This window comes from Ambystoma mexicanum, chromosome 13, assembly GCF_040938575.1.
Source record: "Ambystoma mexicanum isolate Mex_15411 chromosome 13, UKY_AmexF1_1, whole genome shotgun sequence".
Taxonomy (NCBI): domain Eukaryota; kingdom Metazoa; phylum Chordata; class Amphibia; order Caudata; family Ambystomatidae; genus Ambystoma; species Ambystoma mexicanum.
The window spans coordinates 97,916,202-97,937,456 of record NC_090938.1 but is presented as its reverse complement, the minus strand read 5'-3'; the positions used below and the strand labels follow the sequence as shown (position 1 = coordinate 97,937,456).

The window sequence follows — 21,255 nt, the reverse complement described above, 5'->3', positions numbered from 1 at the left end:
GAACTCTTCTGGAAAGCAGGAACTCTTTTCTTACCTAGGCGTGGCTGTGGAAGGAGACACCTAAGCACTACAGGAGGCTATTTAAACCACACCCGATGGATGAATCCTGCTTTGCGTTATTCTGCATCCTCTGCAGCAGAACGCTCATCGTGTCTTCTGCATCTGATCCTGGGCCTAAGGAAAAAGGCTTACCATCCTGAATCCAGTCTTCAGCAACACCTATAAAGACAAGAAAGAACAGGTTAGCATTACGGTCTTCAGTGACAGCGCTTCACTTACCTGGTCCATCGGCTGTCACCAACGCCTCGCGCTGCATTCCGGCATCTGAAAGACAAAGGCTTACCTACTCTTCGTGCGCTCCGGAGGTCTTCGCACTGCATTCTGGCATCTGAAAGACAAAAGCTTACCAACTCTTCGCACGCTCCGGAGGCCTTCGGCGCTGCATCCCGCATCTGAAAGACAAAACAAGGTGCGTTTAAAGACATTGGGGAACTTTAATACTCACGTGCCATTACTCCTTTCCACATCTAACCCAGTGGGTATTCCGGCACCCTGCAGCCGCTTCGAACTTGTACCTGCAAAATAAAAGGACAGTTAGAGCGCATCGTGAAGCAGGCAACAAGCGCTTACTTACGTGCTTCCAGGCGCTTCTATTCATCACACGGGCTCCATCTTCAACTCACTTCAGCCCGTCATCCGCCATCGCCGGAACCCTGCAAAACAAGAGACATCATTACTAAAGACTTTTAAAGACATTAGAATTACTCGAAACTTAACGTTCGTGCAGTAAACGACGGACAGCAGTCCTCTGAAGTCAAGAGGCCTGCTCCCCTTATCCAGTGAAGAAACTGGTTACAGCACCCTGCCCCGAGGCAGATGGAGAGCACGGCGTTCACTTACCTAAGACATCTTACCCTTCGAGCCAGACATACAGTGCACAGAGGTCCAGCCCAAAGAGCCAGCCGTGTGTTACACATCACCTTTGAAGATACGGTATACGCCCAGTCAAGACCGGCGCCTCTACGGGAATCAGGTGAGCGTTACACATTTGTTGAATTGTAAAAGGAAAGGATACAAAGTAACAGAGTGGTCCTTAGAGGTGAAATCGCACATACGAACGTCTCTGTGAAATGTTCTGAGTTGAAGAGTATTACAACAGGAACCAATGGCAAGAAAGTAACTGCGATCCCGAAAGAATGTTGAAGTGAAAAGCAAAGTATGTGAACTCTGAACATGCCAGGAGGGCAAAGTATATGAACTGTGAAAGAGGCCAAGAGGGCCAGCTAAAGAGAATGAGAAAGTACAAGTACCAAGAATAATTGATGTTGCAAGATGAGGAAGATTGTTGATTGTAGAATTGTGTAAAGAGAGGTCGAAGTGGTCATGCAGAGGTCTATGTAAAATCCTTGCAGTTTCGAAAGTGTTAGACAGTGAAAAGATACCCAAGACAAAGCGTGGGGAAGGGAACCCCAGGAAGAGATACAGGCTCGAGCCCGGCACAGGGAAGCCTGTGCAGAACTGTATGATAAAGTGAAAAGGTGAATAGACGGGCTCATGCCCGGCAGAGGGAAGCCTGTATTGAGTCGTGGGAAAGGAAAGGTCAGAAGTAGAACTGTTGACAAGGCGGATGAAGCCTAAGGAACTGATTGAACTACCAGAAGCTTGAAGCACAAGCCTTAACAGTTGAATTGTACCAGTAAGCCAAAGTGTGCAAGACTGATAGAACTGTGACAACCACCTATCCTTTTTAAGAAACTCAAGATCCAGTGGTGCTGAACGTAGGGAAGGCAATTGTTACTTAAGCCATTCTGACATTTCTTTTGAGACACTATTTTCCTTTTTGTATTTCCTTAACACATTTGTCATCTTCAGAAGGTGTGCAAGGTTAAGTTTTTTTTTAGTATAGGCCTTTTTATTTTGACTAGACTGGACTTATTTTGTTATTTTTTTCATGGTTGAGAATAATCCCATTCTAGAGTTGGGGCCAGTTTGAAATTCTACCAATCCAACCAGAATACCAAATAAAGGCTTTCGGATACTTGTATCTCTTGTCTGTATCTACTACTTGATATTATGCCTTTGTTACATATTCATGAGACAAAATATGCCTACATTTCGAATCATTGTATGCAAATTTATCTTATGAATATTAATGAGGGGTATTCTGAAAATCTGATATGTTTCTGGCCCCTGAGACCTGGAGTTGGACAGGGTGATGGTGTTGGGTAGATTTTCCTTTTTATGTGAAATTCTTCTCACTTTGTGAGTCGCCAGCATTCTTGCTGGGCTATTGGATTTTTGGACTGATTCTCCTAAGTGGGAAACATTTTCCACTTTTTGATACGTTTTGATACTTTTTGCTTTCCTCCAACTTTTCTGGCATCTACGTTTTTATTATTGCAGGGCACAGCACTTTTTATGCATTGTTTCTGGGAGCTCTATGGGCTTCCCTTTTTATTTTACGTGTTGACACGTGTTACCAGGGCAGGGGGGACACTTTTTGTCCCACCTGTATTTTATTTTGCGAGATCAGAACACCCCACCTTAAGTGGAGTGCTGGGGGGAAAGCATTGGCTCTTTTCTCACTTTTCCAGTAACTTTTAGTTACTGTCACAAGTTCATCTGACAGACTGGTGGCAGTGTACCTTTTTTCACGCCTTTTTGTGGACTTGTCGCAGGCTGCCTTTGGAACTGCTGTAAGGGACACAAGGGTCAACATTTGCCTAAAATGGTGGCTGGACTTTTGTAAGCCCTGTTCTTGATGACTTGTGTTTTTTTTTATTTTTTTTTTAAGCCGCCTTCTACCTGCCTGAGTGGGGGAGGTCTTGATGGGTCTTTTGTCTTTTGCAGGCTACCCTTGGAAAGACCGGCAAGATTCTCTGAGTGCCTGAAAGGACAGGAAGTGGGGGAGATGACCAAACCTCCCCTAGTCTTGTCCTGCAGTTTGCGTGCCTTGAACCAGTTTGTGATGGGAGGCTAGCTGTTCCCATTGGACAGCTATCCCTAAATTTGAATGGTTGCATGTCTGGTGATTGGCGGCTCTGCCAGTTTTCCTGCATTAAACACGAGCGTCCTGGAGCAGAAATTGTCGACCACTGGACTGAATATCCGACGAGGAATTTGCAGATGGGCGTCCCCATCAACTTCCAGCGACCACCAGAGCCGTTGAGTGACCGCTGACTACCCCGAATTCCGTGTTACGGGGAAGATCTCCTGAAGACGACTTCATCGCCTGGACTGATTGGCCTAACCGGTCTCAGGAACACCTGCATTTTGCGCTGTCCGTCGAAGAGCTGCGACCTCTGGGGCTTGCAAACTGCCAATACCCTTGGACCTGTGCCATTTTGCGGTGCATAGTCTTGTGAAGTGCGGTTTCGGCTGAAACCTGGTGGGTATCCTCCTGGGCCTCCATTGACTTTCCCGCTCTTAGACGTCCCCTCAGCCCAGTCGAGTACTGAGAACCGGAGAGAGGTCTGCCAACAGTTGCTGTTCCGAAGCCTGTGAAGCTTTCTAAAAAGCCAGTCCCATGGAGATCCTCTGCTTGGCTTCCCACTGCAAGAGTGCAACCGTCTTATTCCTCCAAAGTTCCTTCTTCAGCCGCCAAGGTCAAGAAGCCCGAACCAGCGTCTGTTGTTGCCTCACCTAGGGGATGGTCCTGTGACATTGTGTTCTTCATTGAAAAGGTACTGGCTCGCTCCTGGGTATTTTCCTGGGGCTTGCTGCTTGTTGTTTTGCTCCTGGGGGCTGCAATCCATTAATACTTGCACCCCTCCAGGGCCTACATTGAGCTACATTGGGGTGGACAAGCCATTGTGCTCTACCTTGCTTAGGAATCTTGTCCTTGGGGCAATCCAGCTTGGGGAAACTGTTAATTTCCTAGCCAAAGTAAACATGACTGTTGCCAACCTGCAAACTGAAAGAGTTTCTGCTGGACTCTGCTCCTTTGATCCCTGAACTATGCTTCAGCCCTTGGTTACTGGTGCCCCAGTGTCCCCTCTGACTTTTAGACTCGTCTAAGACAGGGTTATACTTTCTAATTTAGGATAAGCGGAAGTTATAAAATGTTATCACAATTTCTTTAGGTTTGCATATATGTTTCAGGATTATGTGACCTGTTACCGTTATTGCTATTTTGAAGTATCTAACTGTGAATATTGCAACTGCTCTCCTATATTATTGTTGATAGTACTTACCTTACTTGAATGCTACAAGCCTAAGTGTATATAAATAAAGACCTATTTTCTATATAACTCCTAGTGTGTAAGAGTTTCCTTGAACTAAGTGGATGCTCTGAGTTCTGTGTGCCTCCTAAAGTAAGCCTGGCTGCTCAGCCATTGCTACCAAACCTTTGGGAAGTTACAGCCTACACCTAAGGGGTGTAGCCCTGCTCACCAAGGGTGGGCTTTCTAAAGTCTTGTCCCAGATAGGACTTTACAGAAAAAATAAAAACAAGATAGTAACATTGTTTAGTCAGTTGTATGAAGCAGCGCGATTGAATCCACTTGCCCTGGATACACTGTTGCAATGCATCCATTGTGTTTTTTTTTTTAGGGATCTAGGTCGGCAGTAAGCGGCAGCTCCCAGAGCAACAACATTTCACACACAGGTTCGGGGAGCTCGCGCCACGGTTCCGAGACCGAGGACATGCTCTGGGAAGACCTGCTGCATGCTCCGGAATGCCGTTCATCATACACCAGCGACAGCGATGACCGTAATGCGCCACACCGTGCACACAGAAATAAGGACCTCAAGGATACATTTCCCCAACAGGTATTTTATTTGATGATGCATGGTGTTTTACTCAGCAACACTTAGAAGATAAACAGTAAGCGCGGCAATCCAGAGTCAGTGCCATACATTATCAGGGGAGAGAGATGGAAAAATGGCTTGTGGATGTATGGAGACCTGGGCATGACAAACTGAGGTCCAGTGGGATGGACTATATACAAATTAGTCTGCATATTGAAGTTAACAGTACATTGATCAGGGGGATGGGATAGTAATGTGGGATTAGGTAGAGGGTGCTCCTTCTTGCTTTTGGAAGTGTATCTTTGTTGAGGATTTGAATGCACAGATAGTTTTTGACATGTGGGAGAAGGAAGCTGCTGAGAAGCAGGGCAACAGGGGAGAAGAAGCGGAATAGTGATGCACTGTACTTAACAACTCGCCCCATTGTTATCAGGAGATGCTAGTCCAGTATGAGTTTTTACTTTGCCTTCTAAGAAATGTAGACCTGGATTTGGCCATTAAAAATCCAGGACTACACATTCCAGAAAATATAAGATGGCAGAGTAACTAGCATGAATAGAATGGGGCATTTTAGCGTGTTCTGTGGTACCCTCTCATGACGAGAAATATAAACATGTGATATTTACATGTAGTACTTTTGCATCTTTAAAAATAATAGTTTAATACTATTCAGACAAGCAGATAAAACCGGTCAGTGGTTTGGGCACGCTCCTACATTGATCATTTGGGACATTGATCTGTATACTTGCAGTACCAATTCAATGCTTTACAGATTCGAAGACTAAACCATGGCTACACCTGGGTACAGACACATTATAAATGACATATCATATTACTGAGATGGGTCCAACCACATATTAAGAAAGATACATGTATAGGTCCTCACTCAGTGGAACTATAACCCCAGAGATGGGAAAGCTGTGATCCTGGGATCCCTTGACAGTTCAGGCTTTTTCTATCCTTTGTCTTCATGACCTTTTGAGATGTGTGGAGGTGTAAAGTTTCACACCGGCCTCAAAGGCCCATCTCTTCCACTCACTATTGGACTATGCTGCACACTTAGCACTTGTGCCACGCAATGCACGCTGGTCTGCTCAGATGCCTGAGCGTCTGGCACAGACTACATCACATGACTGCTGCATGCCTTCCCATGAACCTCTCCATCAGTCTGTAGTAGCCTACTACCATACCACTGGGAACATGCAACTCTCATGGTGCATTCGGAAGACCAACACTTGCCCTTTTTTATTTAAATTGTATTGTGCATTTGTTCAGCGCTTAAACAAGTGAATTGTGTTTCAAAGCATCCACAGGGCAACTGGGAGGGGACACGTGATTGAAACAAATTAATACACTGGAGGATAAAGACGGACTACCAAGCCTTGTGAGCATTCAGAACGGTTAAGTGCAGAGAAGGAGAGGGGTAGAGGGAGTGGGGGGGAGGGGGAGGTAAGGGCTCAAGTGCCCGTGGTTGTGAATGAGCTGCAGGTGTAAGTGACCAATGTAGGGAGTGCTAGGGATGTAGACTGCAATAAATCGGTAAGTGCATGCCTACAGTGGCATAGGCCAATCAGTGCCAAGGCAAGTGCTGCGGGTGGGCGGAGGCTGAAGGCGATTTGGTGTGGGAGACCAGGGCCCTAAGGACACATACAAGCCCTGGTCACAAATCTCGGCTACTGTGGGATTAGCAAGGGAGGGGAGAAGGGAAAGGGTAGAAAAGGAAAGTCTTCAGGAGATTCCGGAATTTGAAGAGATCCGGCTGAAGACAAAGACAAAGACGAAGAGGAAGGGGGGGGAAGGCTGTTCCGTTAGCGGGAGCCAGCTGAGAAAAGAGATTGGCCACCGGCCCTCTGTTTAGCGAAACTCTTGATACGCAGAGTTGGTGCCAGAGGAGCGTGAAGATCTGGAGGGAGTGAATTTGGTGAGAGCGAGTTGTAGATGCCATGGTCTTTGGCCCCAGAGAGCCTTATCGATGATGCAGAAGGATTTGAATTTGATCCTTGGAGCAACCGGGAGCCAGTGAGTTTTTAGGGCAAGAGCGATGCGGTCCCTGGCTTGAGGCCAAGGATCAATCTTGCTACCCTATTCTGGATTACCTGGGGGGTTGCAGGGAGGAAGAGGGTAGGTGCAAGAGGAGGCTATTGCTGTAGTCCAGCCGAGAGAGAACCAGAGCTCTGGTAACATTGAGCTTCTGGGGGAAATTGAGAAAAGGGACAATTCCTTTGAGAAGGAAGAGTTGAAAGTGGTAATTCTTGGCAAAGTCCTGAATGTGAGGGAGAAAGGAGAGAGAGAGAGGGGTCGACGATGACTCCATGGTTTCTGGTTTCAGATGAAAGGGGAGAGGATGGCCAAAGTGAGGGGACGAAAGCGGAATCAGGGGTCCCAATAGCAAGGATCTAGGTCTTGCTGGCATTGAGGCAGAGATTGTTTGAAGTGTACCAGGACTGGATGGCAGATGGGCAGTCCGGGATGTTGTAAGTAGTAGAAGGGTCAGCGGGTAGTTTGAAGAATTGTGTCTCATCTGCATAGCACTGGAAGTTGGAGGAGAAGGTGGAAATGAGGAGTGCCAGTGGAGCAAGTAAGTGTTGAAGAGCCCGGGGGAGAGGCTGGAGCCCTGGGGGACACCACAGGTTTAGAAAGAGATGGGGGAGGAGTAGGTACACAGAATAACCTGGGACGGACGGTCACTTATGAAGGACAGCCAGTCCAGAGCCTGGTCCGAGATACCCAGGGTATCCGTCAGTTATTCCAGTGCTCCAGGTCACTCCCTTCTACCACACTCAAAAGCAGCAAATTGCTTCATACATTGCCTACCATTCTTGATGGATCTTTGAACAGAAGTCAGATTACCCGAGAACAAAGTGTAAACCAAGAAAGCAAGCATTTCTTTTACAAGCAAATGCAGGTTTTTTTGGTTTTGCAATTTCTTCTTCAACTCACTATTTTATTTTAGAAAATGATCGTAAGTAAAGGTTAACTTGGAGACCAAATAAGGTATATGTAGGTGAACACTGAAGGGCCACTGGGCAGGCTTTATGGGACGGCAGTCTTTGGGTTGCCATCAAAGTAAATTTTGCTGTGGGCATTTTGGCGATTGTACGCGTTAGTTTTCAATTCTGGTTTCATGAGTTATACTTTTAATCTGATTTAGAAATCCTCAACATCAAAGGGGTGTTATGTAGCAAACTATTGTTGAGGGACTTTTTTCGTCGATGCCCCTTTAGTTATACCTCACGAGCTTGATTGTATTTAGAGTTCTGTTATCCTTAGTTGGAATGTATATATATTGGCTTGTGTCGCATGGTTGGGAGCATTTACGGAGACTAAGAGACCCTCCACTCCGTTGTAAAGTCACAGATAGTTTGGATGAGTTTACACCTTCTTTTACGCTAGTTTTATATCAATATCATTTTCATGAGATCAAAGGTTCCCCATAAGAAATTATATTTTTTTCTAATGCGGAACCTTTGATCTCATGAAAATGATATTGATATAAACTGGCGCATAAGAAGGTGTAAGCTCATCCCCACTATCTGTGTTATGTAGCACACAACTGCAGTGGATACAACTTTGTAGCGATGCATCCTCGTGCAGTTGCTGCACGGATCTGGTTTCAGACAGACCGGAATCGAGATGATACCTGGGATGTGGTTTGCCTCTGTGCGGACTTGTAGGTCTAAGATAGGGGTGATCTGAGCTTGTTGCTATTGCTAGTTAGTTTGGGCAAGAGTTCTGGCAGTGGGTTCTTCACATTCTCCAGCATGGGGTCTGGCATGGATTCACATGCTCATGAATATTCCCCGTCGTCAGTCTGGGAATCCTCGGTAAAAGAAAAAAATCAGTTTCTATCACTGGTCTCTGGGTCATACTGCCCCCAGCCAATGACTGCCTTCTACCTAAGCCCCTCCTCTGATTTTTACAGCACGTTCAAGTGTTCGGAGTCCTCATGCTTAGCTCTCAAGCTTTTATTGCGTGTTGCGTTTTTTCAAAGATTTTACTCTTTATTTTTTCAGTCAAATCGAGCCTGAAGCTCCACTGAATCATCTTCCGATTAACAAGGTTTTTGAATTTTCTACGCCCCTCAAGGGCTATTTTCAATGCATTTCACTTGGAGGATTCCAGAAGATCTTTGAGGCCGCCTACCCCGTGTGGACATGGCTCAGGACAAAGGAGACTTGACGCCTGTTGGATCCAAGCTGTTTAGGAACTGCCCAGGATGTGGACTACAGAACGTCTTCAAGGAAGATGAGCACTCCCGGTGTCTCTACTGCCTGCACTCCGACAAGTTGCACGTGGAGGACTGTGCGTGCTGCAAGAACATGTCTGTCCGGACCACGAAGGACCCTCGTAAACGACTGGTTGACTGGCTGGAGGTTAAGAGCCCGGCAGCAGGTGAGAATTCTGAGCGGTCTTCTAAGACCTTTGAAGGTGCTCCGGTGACGGGGGCTCAACAGAAGGCAAAGCGCCGTGAGTCTGCGGGCACCGGGAGTGCCGTTGGTTCAGGCTCCTTAGCTTCCAGGCTGGGTGCAACGTCACCGACGCAGTCAACCACGAGCCAACGCTCTGGCTTGGTGAAAAGGAAGTCTGAGAACCCGGGTAAGCTTTGGGAGAAGCCCCAGCCAGTCCCGACGGAGAAAGCCAAGGGGGAGCGAGGCAGTGACTCTCCCCCCACGGTGAAGGCCTCAGACGCGCCTAAGGTCGTGAAGGCCCAGATTCACCCGGCTAAGACCCTGATTGAAGGAGTCACAGCGTCCCTGGCGAAGCCTGCGGAGGTGACCCCAGTGGAGACTATCTCCAGACCTAGAGTTTCCCCTGCCCTCCCGGAGGGAATCGTCTTTCCAACCGATCGAAAAGACCCCTGTGAAGCCCTGGGCCGAGAGGAGGGGGGCGGAGGCGGTAGTCCTAGCAGATTCAGATACCTCCTCTGAGGAAGAGCTGTCTGTCATCAAGTCAGTCCTGGACAAGAGGTTCGCCGAGGTCAGGGCCTGCGGGAAGGATCCCGACAAGGTGGAAGTGGAGAGGAAGGGTGGAGCCGACTAAGAACACCAGGTTGACTAGGAACCGGAGGGCACCACGCCTCTGCCGATGCTCCCGTCGTAACCGATGCCTCCACCGTCGGACGGGTCTGAAGACATCTTGCTGGCACTGCACACCCTGTGCACATAGATATGGCCAAGGTTGCCCTTACCTCCGGCGGACCATCCAGCGGTGCCTGGACCGCCGGGGCGTCGACCGAACAAGCCGAGACAAGTCCATCCACCCCCACCTTGACATCCTTCAATCCATCCATTCCACCAAGGTATAAGACCGAGACTGAGACGGCGATGACTGGGACGGACGACGGCGGTGACGACGGAACAGATCTCGCATCGTCCCCTCCCCAGGCTTCCCCACCCAACGAAATTGGCTCGTTTCACGCCATGATCGCTAGGGCCTCAGAACTCTTCCAACTATGCCCTGAAGAGCAGATGAAGGAGGGATTCCTTTATCAACGACGAGAGGCCAAGAGGAAGACCATACTCTCCGTCCCGCTGTTGAATGACATCTGGGACGAGGGACTGTCCCTTCTGAAGAACCCGTCCACGGCCCCTGCGAAGAGAGACCGGTACGAGAAGTAGTACCAGGTCCCAGATTCTGTTCCTATATGCCTCAGGGTCCAGCCGGCCCGGACTCCGTAGTCTCCCTGGCGGCCAAGAAGAAATCAGCAGGGGCGACGGCATCAATTTCCAATTCCCCGCCGGACGGCGAGGGGAAGAAGCTGGACGCCATGGGACGTTGGGGTTATCTCGTCGCCAGCGACGACCATTAAGGTGGCCAATGCTCTCGCTATCGTGGCCCGCTACGATGGGGAGCTGAAGTTTAAAATTGCCCCCCTCCTGCACTTCCTCCCGGATGACGAGAGGACAGAGGTCCTTGAAATCCTGCAGGAGGGCGAGGTGGCTTCTGACCATGCCATCACGGTAGCCACAGACATCACTGACACTGGTTTTCGCCAGATGGGCAACACCGTTTGCCTTCGCCGGCATGGTTGGCTCAGGACCACCGATTTCCGTCACGACGTACAGACCAGGGTACTGGAAATGCCCATCGACGGGAACACCCTGTCCGGCAAGGCAGTGGACGAGTCACTGCAGGCCATCAAGGCAGACATTGAGACGCCCAGGCAAGTCTCAAGGGGCCTCCTAAGGATTCGGCGGCAGCTCTTTGTTGTAACATCAGGCAGCCCGTTGTTCGTCGCAGGAAGCCTACAGGGGCTGCAGCAAGGCTGGTGCACAACGTCGTCGCCAACAAGGGGCCCAAGGTGGCAAGGCCTCGGCGAAGCAGGACTGAACCAGCTGGGACGTCGGGCCCCCACCGAGCACCCCGGTGGGAGGCCAGCTAACTAACTTCGTCTGCATGTGGAAATCCATCTCCACCGACAGTTGGGTGCTGGATGCCCTGGCCCATGGACTCACTCTGGAGTTCCAAAGGGAGTGTCCCCACTTTCCAACGGTGGCCAGGAAAGAAAATCGCATTCCACAGCTACTTCTGATGGTACGAGCAATGCTGGAAAAGGGCGTTCTAGAGCTCGTCCCGAAGAGGCTTCGGAGTATACACGCAGTACTTCTTCATCCGAAAGAAGACCGGCGGCTAGCAACCCATCCTAAATCTCTGCTGCCTCAACAAATGTATAACATCCCAGAAATTCCGGATGGTCACCCTTCAGCACGTGTTGGGACAGCTGGAAGAAGGGGACTTCCTGTCGCCACTGGACCTGGAGGATGCATACTTCCACATCCCCATATGCATGGGACATGGAACATTTCTGCGCTTTGTGGTGGCACTATCAGTTCAAGGCAAAGCCCTTCGGTTTGAAGTCGGCGCCAAGGGTCTTCACTAAGTGCTTGGCACCAGTGGCGGTGCGGCTGCACCAGCAGGGGATCCACGTCTACCCCTATCTGGACGATTGGCTCATACGAGCGAAGTCAAGGGAACTCTCTGTCGACCACACAGCGAGGACCGTCCGCCTGCTCACGGAACTGGGGTCCTCGATAAACTATGCAAAGTCCTGCTTGGTGCCATCGCAGGATGCCCTGTTCCTGGGAGCCAGGCTCAACATGGTGGCGCGGCTGGCTTTACCATCGGAGGAGAGGATAAAGGCCATCCTAGGCAAGGTACAACGGCTGTTGACCATGGAAGTTGCCAGGGTGATGTCCATCAAGTTCCTGCTCAGCATGATGTAGTCATGCATATACCTCATACGGCTGTGCAGGTTGTGGATGCGGCTGCTGCAGGAGTTCCTTGCCGCCCGTTGGATACAAGTGGCGGGAAGCTTCGAAGACAAGATCACCCTGAACGAGACTTTCCGACAAGCGATCCGGTGGTGGGGCACCCACGCGCATCTCGCGGCAAGCATGGATTTCCAGACCACAGCGCATCAGGAAACTGTGACAACAGATGCCTCCCTGGAGGGATGGGGCGCACACACCAGAGATCTCCATGCAAGAAGCATTTGGCTCCCAGAGGAGAGGGAGCTGCACATCAACGTCCTGGAACTCTGGGCCATATTCTGGGCTCAGGTCCTTCCTTCCGTCCCTCAAGGGCAAGGCGGTACAGGTCTTCACCGACAACACCACCACAATGGTCTACATCCGGAAGCAGGGGGCACCAGATTCCTGGCTCTCTCCAAGGAAACGCAAGATCTGTGGCACTGGGCCGTTGCCCAAGGGTTGTTCCTGGTACCCTTTCACCTGGCAGGAGTGAAGAACACTGTTGCAGACTCACTCAGCAGGGAGCTGCGCTTTTGCCACGAGTGGGAGCTTCGGCAGGATCAGATAGATCTCCTATTCCGACGGTGGGGCAATCCCAGGATCGATCTGTTCGTGACGGCAGCGAACACCAAGTGCCAGAAGTTCGCAAGCAGGTTTCCCCAGCCGGGGAGCATGGGGGATGCATTCTCCTTCCCCTGGGGCGGCCTGTTCCTCGATGCATTCCCACCGTTGCCGTTGCTTCTGCGACTCATCAGTCAACTCAGACGGTCCAGGTGCAGGATGATCCTTGTCACACCGGCGTGGCCGAGACAGATATGGTTCCCGGACCTTCTGGACATGTCATCGTCCCCTCCAGTCAAGCTGTCGACGGGGACAGATCTTCTCGCCAGTGAAGGAGGCGCGATCCTGCTTCACGACCCAGGATCGCTGAACCTGCAGGCCTGGGTCCTGCAGCTCTAGAGTTCGGAGGCTACGATATCCTGGCGGACTGCAAGGAGGTACTTGCCAAGGCCAGGGCTTCCTCGACTCTCAAGTGCTATGGACATAAATGGAAGAGGTTCTCTGTCTGGTGCTGTGCACAGAAGATCAACCCTCTACGGATTACGGCCCCTCAAGTGCTGCTGTATTTGCTGTCGCTGGCCAAGGCGTGGCTGGCGCATGCCTCCATCAAAATTTATCTGGCCGCTATCTCCTTCTACACCAGAACTCCTGGGCGGTCATCACTGTGGTCCCACCGCCTGGTGAAGGAGTTCATGAAAGGACTGTTCCGCTCATTCCCGCTGGTCAAGGCTCTGGCCCCGGCGTGGGAGCTCAATGTGGTGCTGACCAGGCTCATGTGTCCACCATTCGAGCCTTTGCATTCGGCGCCGCTGAAATTTCGATCGTGCAAGACGGCGTTTCTTGTGGCCATCACCTCCGCACGACGAGTGGGAGAGATCCAGGCCCTCTCCTGTAAGCCCCCGTACCTGACATTTCACGAGACGAAGGTAGTGCTGAGGACGCACCCCTCCTTCATGCCCAAGGTGCTGTCGGACGTAAATCTCAACGAGCCCTTGGTGTTGCCTGTTTTCTTCCCGTCGCCTTCGTCGCCGGCTGGGAGGACTTTGCACTCGCTGGATGTGGCTAGAGCGCTGAAGTTCTACGTGGACCGCTCATAGTTTTTGGAAGACATCACAGCTGTTTGTGAACTTTGGCCCTGTGAGCCCAGGGAAGGCCCTCTCCAAGGCTTCCATTTCCAGATGGCTCTCCGGCTGTATCATGCACTGTCACCGGTTGGCAAACTGGCCTTTGCCTGGCCGTCCGAGAGCCCATTCGACCAGAGCGATTGCTGCTACTATGGCGTTCCTGTCTGGTGTGCCCCTGCTGGACATCTGCAGGGCTGGTACGTGGAGGTCAACGCACACGTCACAAGATTCTACTGCATGGACCGGGATTCCAGGGATGAGTCAAGAGTCGGCCAAGCAGTGCTGCGCAACCTGTTCGCTTAAAGGTGAGCCTGGTGAGGAGGTAAGAGATGCTTAATGTTGAGTTGTTGAAATGCTTAATGTTGAGCCTTGCCACCTCGTGTGGTTGCATGTGTTTACTGCTATGTATTCTTGTATTCATGAGCATGTGAATCCATGCCAGACCCCATGCTTGATAAGGAACAAGTTACTTACCTGTAACTGTTGTTCTCCAGCATGGGTTTGGTATGGATTCACATGTGAACCCTCCCGCCTACCCCTCTGCGGCTCTTCTCTTGGTCCTACTGCCACTGTACGTGATGGCTGCCAGAGGAGGGGTTTAGGTAGAGGGCAGTCTTTGGCTGGGGGCAGTATGACCCAGAGACCAGTGATTGGTTATTAGGAGAAAGACAGTTCAGAAACGAAACTGAAACTGATTTTTTCTTTTAGCGAGGATTCCCAGCCTGACGACAGAGAATATTCATGAGCATGTGAATCCATGCTAGACCCATGATGGAGAACAGTTACAGGTAAGTAACTTGTTCCTTCCCAATGTATGGTGAGTGATCCCACCTAACAAAGCGCCTGGCTTTTGGTGTCAGGGTTGGCATTACTTAGATCTATGTGTACCTACAGGCTGATGCCAGAGAAGTATGCTTTTGCATTGTACTGCCTCTTTATAAATAATTATTCTTTCTACTTCAGAATCACCTGTTTTTCCTTTACAATACGAGCCCAGCCTCTGAGAAAGTGAGCGTTATTGTTTGGGAAAGGAATGAGTGCAAAAAAGCAGATATGTCTGTTCCCGAAATAAGTGGCATGATCATGAAAAGGGTAAGAAAAAATACACAAAACAATGTCAGTGTCCACATCATATGTTTTAATGTCCTTACTGTTTTATTTGATGACATTGAAAAGATCGGGGTTGGGGAGGCTATCCATCTAAGGCATAGAGGCCTTCAATTGCAATGCTAGCCTGATTTGCAAGTAAAGTTCTGAATGGTCAAAAGTACGAAGATATGATTCCTCTTTCTGATAGTTTAGCAGTATTTCAGATGATTGAAATACCATGTCTTTCTTGTAGAACAAATGTGTCCTGGTGGCAGAACATGTTTTGCACATTCAAGTAATTATTTCTAAAGAGTAGATCTGTGTCACCTTACCACCACGCTTAATTGCCATGTACGGTCTCACATGAAGAAGGGGCCACACTGGGTGGATTTAGCAGATCTAGCAGGGACCAGGACAATATTAAAGTGGTGCATGTGTTAAAACCTTGTATTGTCACAGAATCTTTTTTATGTTTTCATTTGTACGCAATATGGAGTTGAACAGTGACCTGGATGGTTGCCCAGAGCAATGCCAAAGGTTAAGATTAATTATAAACCTTCCAGCCATCACCTTTTGTGTTTTGCCACAGTATGGAGTCAGGTGTGATTTTGTTTTTTTTCCACCAGGTTAGCACCTACGAGCACGGAGTAGGATATCAAATGTTAGGCAATATCGTCACCCTTGCACTAGCAGCATTTCCCATCATCTACCAACTTTTCCGGCAGAAGGACCTTGACCAGATTGCTGGGGTTTCTGCAGAGGAGCTGTTAGCCATGTTCTGTGGGGCTCCCCCCAGCAAACCTCTTGTTGCCTTATCCGTCATCAATCTGATCGAGCGCTTGTGCCTCACATGGATTTTCTTTTTCATGATGTGTGTGGCGGAGCGAACCTACAAACAGGTGGGTCTGTAACGTAATTAAATGCAATTACTTTACCAACCACATTGCACAGAAAAATATATAAACCTAATTCCACAACAGCTAATGTATGTCAAGTGATACTTTGCATTTTTAAGAGCCCAAACTCGAGCCACCTATTTTGATCGTTTATCACGTTGTTTACTTATTTAAAATGCATGGTTTTGAATCTTTTGCCTCGTCTGTTGCTTGGTTGAAAGGGTTATACAGTCAAGGGATGTTTGTGGTTTTTCCAGAATGGAGGGGCAACCTACTATCGAGGTAATGAATACTATAGTATAGCCAGGAATTCCTTTTGATATTAAAGTTAGGATAGGTCACGTATACCAATTCCAATTTGTAAACTCTTTCGATCAGTCTAATATATTCAATTTCTGATTGGATTGCAAATGTACCAGTGAGGCCTCCCTTTGTTTCACAATTACATACTTGGGTCAGGAATAAAGTGTATTGATTCTTATTTATCAAGGAATATTTTTTTGTTATTTTAAGTGAGGAAGAAATACACATTTACATGTGGCCTTTTTCTTGCAGAGATTTCTGTTTGCCAAACTTTTCAGCCACCTCACGTCAGCGCGGAAAGCTCGCAAGTCTGAAATCCCTCACTTCCGACTGAATAAAGTGCAGAACATTAGGATTTGGTTATCGCTACGTGCCTATTTGAAGGTAAGTTATTTTTGCTTTTAGATTTGGGTTGTACTTGGTTAGTTATGGGAAGGTAATTCACCAGGTGAGTGTACTAGGAACAGATATTGACACCCTAATGTAGGGCAATTTGGTCAGAAACTGAGGCATCCACCCATTAAATACTCCTGACAAATCTTGCTAACCTGCAGGTATAGTGTTTAATCCCTTGCACAGGGATGAGTCACCTAAGGCCCCAGCTGGTTAAATGTCAGTCTCCTTTGCATTTTATTATGCCTCTCTTTATAAATGAACACTTTTCTATGGTTTTAAATTTAATCAGATTTTTCACCCATCTCTTTTGGTTTTGGAAAATAATTGAAACCACCTGAGGTAGTCTTGACAGTCGTAAATTTGCATGACATCTGAAGAAACATTTTTGCAGCCTCCTGGTTTAATAGAAAAGAACAAAACTATTTTTTTTTGGTAATGTTTACTAGGAAAGTTCAAGACATGCATTGGAAAAGATCTTGAAATGTATTCTAAATTGGTGTGCTTAGCACCAACTCTTCCATGCCACCTTTCAACACTGTCGCACGTTCCACATCAACTGTAAATGTTAGCTATCCTCTACTACCCTAAATGGCAGTCTGGAAATAAACTATGTATACATGATCTGTTCCCACCAGCCTGTGTAATCCTATCTATGCCTGTAGCTCCTACTGATCTACAGTCCATACACCTTAAGAACGCAAATACAATAAGTCATGAAAAGTATCAAAGTACTCATTTGATGTGAAATGTTGCTTTGGAGATTTATCAATGTTCTGCTTAATCCCCTCTCCTAAGGAGACCTCCAGCACTTTTTGTTGGACTTCTGGACCGGTTTCTTTATATCCTTCATTCTTATGTTCTCTGACTTTTGGAACTCTGTTCTGTGTTTTACCTTTTCTATGGAGTCAACTTTCCTCCAGATCTCTTTAAAGGCATCTGTGTTTAACGTTTGCAGCTCACAGCACCCTATCTGCAGTGTTGCTGGTAACCCTTTGGGTTCTCCTTTGACTACTGTTCTTAAGGATAGAGGGATACTTTGTATCCTTCCTAAAACTTTAACTCATGAGAAATTAGCACACACTACCCTAGGTGGAGTGCTAAGGTGATACCTAGTATCCCCCCTCGCTCTGCTCCTGTGACTTTCTAGTCACCGTGACAACCCTAAAGTTGTTATGGCTGGTGGCAGTGGACGTGTTCTACCAACTATTGTGCTATTTGTTACCACAGACTGTATTCCTATTCTCTGTTATGCACAATAGGGTCACTTATGTTCTAACATGATGGCTCCTTTCTATGTTTGCCTTTTCTCGTGTGGTTGTCATTTGTTAGTCCTTCTTCTACCATTCTGGGAGGGGGAGGTCTGTGTGCGAGTGTCGTCTTCAGCGGGAACTCCTGTGTGTCTCTGCCTAGGCTTCAGTGTCTCTGTGAGGACAGGAAGCAGGGGAGGAGTTTAACACTCCCCTGCCTTTGTCTGCCTGAGTGCCTGAATGGAACCAGTTCCCACTGGGGACTGGCTGTCCTGATTGGACAGCCACCTGCACCTTTCTGTAAACTGCTGGGAGAGTTTGCAGAGGAGTGAATGGGGAAAACTGAATGAAAGGTGAGGTTCATGAGGCAGAATGCAAGTCGACCAATGGAATTCTAGCTCCAAAGCTGAAGACTGCCAGACACACCTGCAGACCCTTCCAGTAACCGTGAAGCCGCCACTGCCGTTATGATCCTGTTTTCTTATCAACAGAGGAGCTCCGAAGAGGACAATTCCTTCCCTTTGGCTGGTAGGACCAAATCGCCCAAAGATGAACTACAAATCAAGTGTCCCCTGAGGTGCTGTGACCTTCCAGGGCTGCAAAGCGTGGATACCAGGAGACCTCCAATCCATATGCAGTGCAACATCTTTGCGTGGACAAACCCCCCTGCCCCCCCAGATCTTTGGTGAGCTCCAATTGGACCTCCATAGGCATGATGCCACCCATCCAAGACCCCTCGCCAGAGTGCAAGACTGCAGAATCGAGGAAGATTGACCGGGCTATAACCGTCCATTGTTGGAGCTGATAAAAAGGTGCCAACACCACATACAGATGTGGGAGACCAGACAAATCCACGCTGAGGGTCCTCTCTCGGGACTGCTGTCGTGACATCCCATTCAGAGTCCTTCCTTTTGTCACCAGACAGAGGAATCAGGAGACTGGTTCAGTTGCTGCTGTATATGAGAGAATCCACCTGCGTTTTTCACCTTCCACCCTAAGGTACTGTGGGGCTCGAGGTAGAACTTACCTTAAACCGAATAGTCGCTCCAGTGTGACTGGAGTGCATTTAGAAGGTGTTTGTGTGTGCACCCATATCTCTGACCCAGGCTTAACAGCTTGTGTCCTATCTGGGAGTACTTTGCAGGGTCCCTATAGCTTGTGTTATCTTGCTGAGTAATTTTTATTGAAGTGACTAAAGTATCAACTTTGTCTTTTCTGCTGCTGCATAAGGCTTTTGGTCCACTCCTACACTGACTTTGATGAACTCTTGGATAAGTTAGGCACTGGACTACCAAAGCATTAGAAGCCTTGAAATGTTTTACTATAAAGTAAATAGTTGCTAAAGTGTGAATAACCCTCCCTTTCTGTCGTCCTACAGACTGTCTTATGTGACTATACTAAATGAATGAAACTATCATTTCTCTGAACAAATAAGAGTGCAGCACTACTAGTAATACTACTAGTAAAAAAGTAGATCAGGGTTGCTGATGTTACTGGATTTGTCAGCAGCTTTTGATCTGCTGGATCATGGGATCCTGCTGAAGCGGTTGCGAGACACAAGTGGACTTGCCGATGAGGCAGTAAACCGGATCAGGTCCTTCTTGGAAAATAGAAAATCTAGGGTGTACTGGGGAGACAATCTTATGTGGTGTCCCCCAGGGGGCATGTTTATCCCCCTTACTTTTCAACATCTATATAGTGCACCTATGCAGAGAACTGGAAAGATTAGGCTTTTTCTTTACAAACTATGCAGATGACTTCCAGCTGTCCTTGGTGCTGTCAGGCGATTACAAGGAGGACCAAGATAAGCTCAGTGAGATCTACCAAGTCGTAAAAAACTGGATGACCACAAATTGGCTGTGTTTAAATGCCGGTAAAACGGAATTGATGATATATGGTTCTGAGAAATCCATGGAGAACCTAGCCCCCCCTTTTGCTAGCTTTCAAGTAGAGGGCAGCCAGATAGCTGTTGTAAACAAGGTAAAGACTTTAGGAACATATGTAGAAGCCACCCTGAACGCAAGCACCCAGGTAGATGCCATTGTAAAAAAATACTCAATATTACGAGTCCTAAGGCAGCTGGCCCCATTAATTTCTAAAGACAATCGAGCAAAATTGGTTAGGACCGTTATTCTTCTGCGCATGGACTACTGCAATGGGTGGCGCCAGTAAGGAAGACATCTCCAGATTGCAAAAAATACAAAATGCGGCCATTCACTATGGCATGAAACGCTATGAATCTACTACCTCTGCCAGGAAGGAATTGCACTGGCTGCCTAGATCAGCCATGATCCCTTTTAAACTCATGATCTTCTGCCATAACCTAGTTATCTGAAGGAAAAAGTATCCATACACAAGCCTACCAGAGATCTTCGATCCACCTCAGCCCACCTCTTGAGAGTGGCCAGGGTCAAGAGAGCACGGGGCAATGGACGTTCCTTCCCAGTTTTGGCTGCATATGCCACAAATACTTAGGGAACAAACGGACCATCTAGCGTTCAGGAAATCTCTAAAAAAACGCTGTTCATGTAAGCTTCTACATAGATGCCTCTGTTCCTTGCTTTCTTGTTGCCTGGATGCCTAGGGCTTTTGGCACTATACAAATGTTATAACATACCATACGGTAGAACTGTCATTCTCTGAAAACAATTGTAATCGCGAGCAACAACTATTGAAGCAGTCTCCTCTGAAAAGTATTGTGAACAAATCCTGTGTGTGTTGGTTAGTGTATATAAGTATTTACCTACCTTGCCTTGTGTGTATATAAGTGTTAATGACTCCAATCAAGCATTCCCACTAAGTCAGTGCCTTGTCTGGGATTGCTCAAGGGAAGCCCTTATTTATATATTTTTATGACCAGTTATAATCTGGATAATGAACCCTTGTATGACGCCCCTCTCTTAGAATCCCCCTGACTCCACTGAGCCAAGAAGTAGGTTTGTTTTGCAAATTAAAAAGGTTCATTTGAAAAATTAAACAATAGATCTATATCACACTTTTATAATTAATATTTGATATCACACTTAGACATATGACAGTGATCAACAATGGATGATCTACTAGCACACTGGTTTAATTACTTAGTAGTATAGAGGATAAGGTAGCTGAGAATGCTTTATGGTTTCAAGGAGATGCAAAGATGAATAAAAGGCAGTACAGAAATAAACTTGATATGATTTCAGCAAAAGATAATATGATCACTTTTTCTCTGACAATTCACTCCCCCCCTATGCAATGTAAGGAGATGGAAGTAACGCACAGTCTTCAGGAATACAATCACAGTACAATACGAATTCAGTTCCCCCCTAGCAAGCTTATAGCACCAGGGATGATTTTGAAACACAGGCGAAAGACTTTGAGGTGATTTGCAAGGGAGTGAAATATGCTCAAATTGATTTTAATTCCCTCTAGAGGTTCAGGGTGGTGAGAGATACTTTAAATCAGTTCAGGTCCACACTAACAATGATTAATGAGGGCTTATCAGGTTGAAAACGGATTTCAGTAATGGAAGCAAAGGACAGATCTTTCTACACATGGTTGAAATGAAGCAAAATGTCAAATCGCAACACTTTTTTTCGAGTGCGTCGAGCGCAATTACATAGGCGCTATAAGGAGTAGCAAGTCGGTTTAGAGCTGGATG

General features: G+C 47.6%; 1 protein-coding gene across 3 annotated transcripts in view; it reads left to right on the top strand.

Annotated features, from left to right (window-relative positions):
* PHTF1 (putative homeodomain transcription factor 1) overlaps window positions 1-21,255 on the top strand; it is a 596,971-nt gene that overhangs the window by 295,947 nt on the left and 279,769 nt on the right. For all 3 annotated transcript variants that reach the window (XM_069633361.1, XM_069633363.1, XM_069633362.1), the window contains 4 exons: window positions 4,552-4,770; window positions 14,648-14,776; window positions 15,400-15,672; window positions 16,225-16,356. In XM_069633361.1, the coding sequence (XP_069489462.1) occupies window positions 4,552-4,770; window positions 14,648-14,776; window positions 15,400-15,672; window positions 16,225-16,356 (753 nt within the window). The remainder of the gene's footprint in view (window positions 1-4,551; window positions 4,771-14,647; window positions 14,777-15,399; window positions 15,673-16,224; window positions 16,357-21,255) is intronic.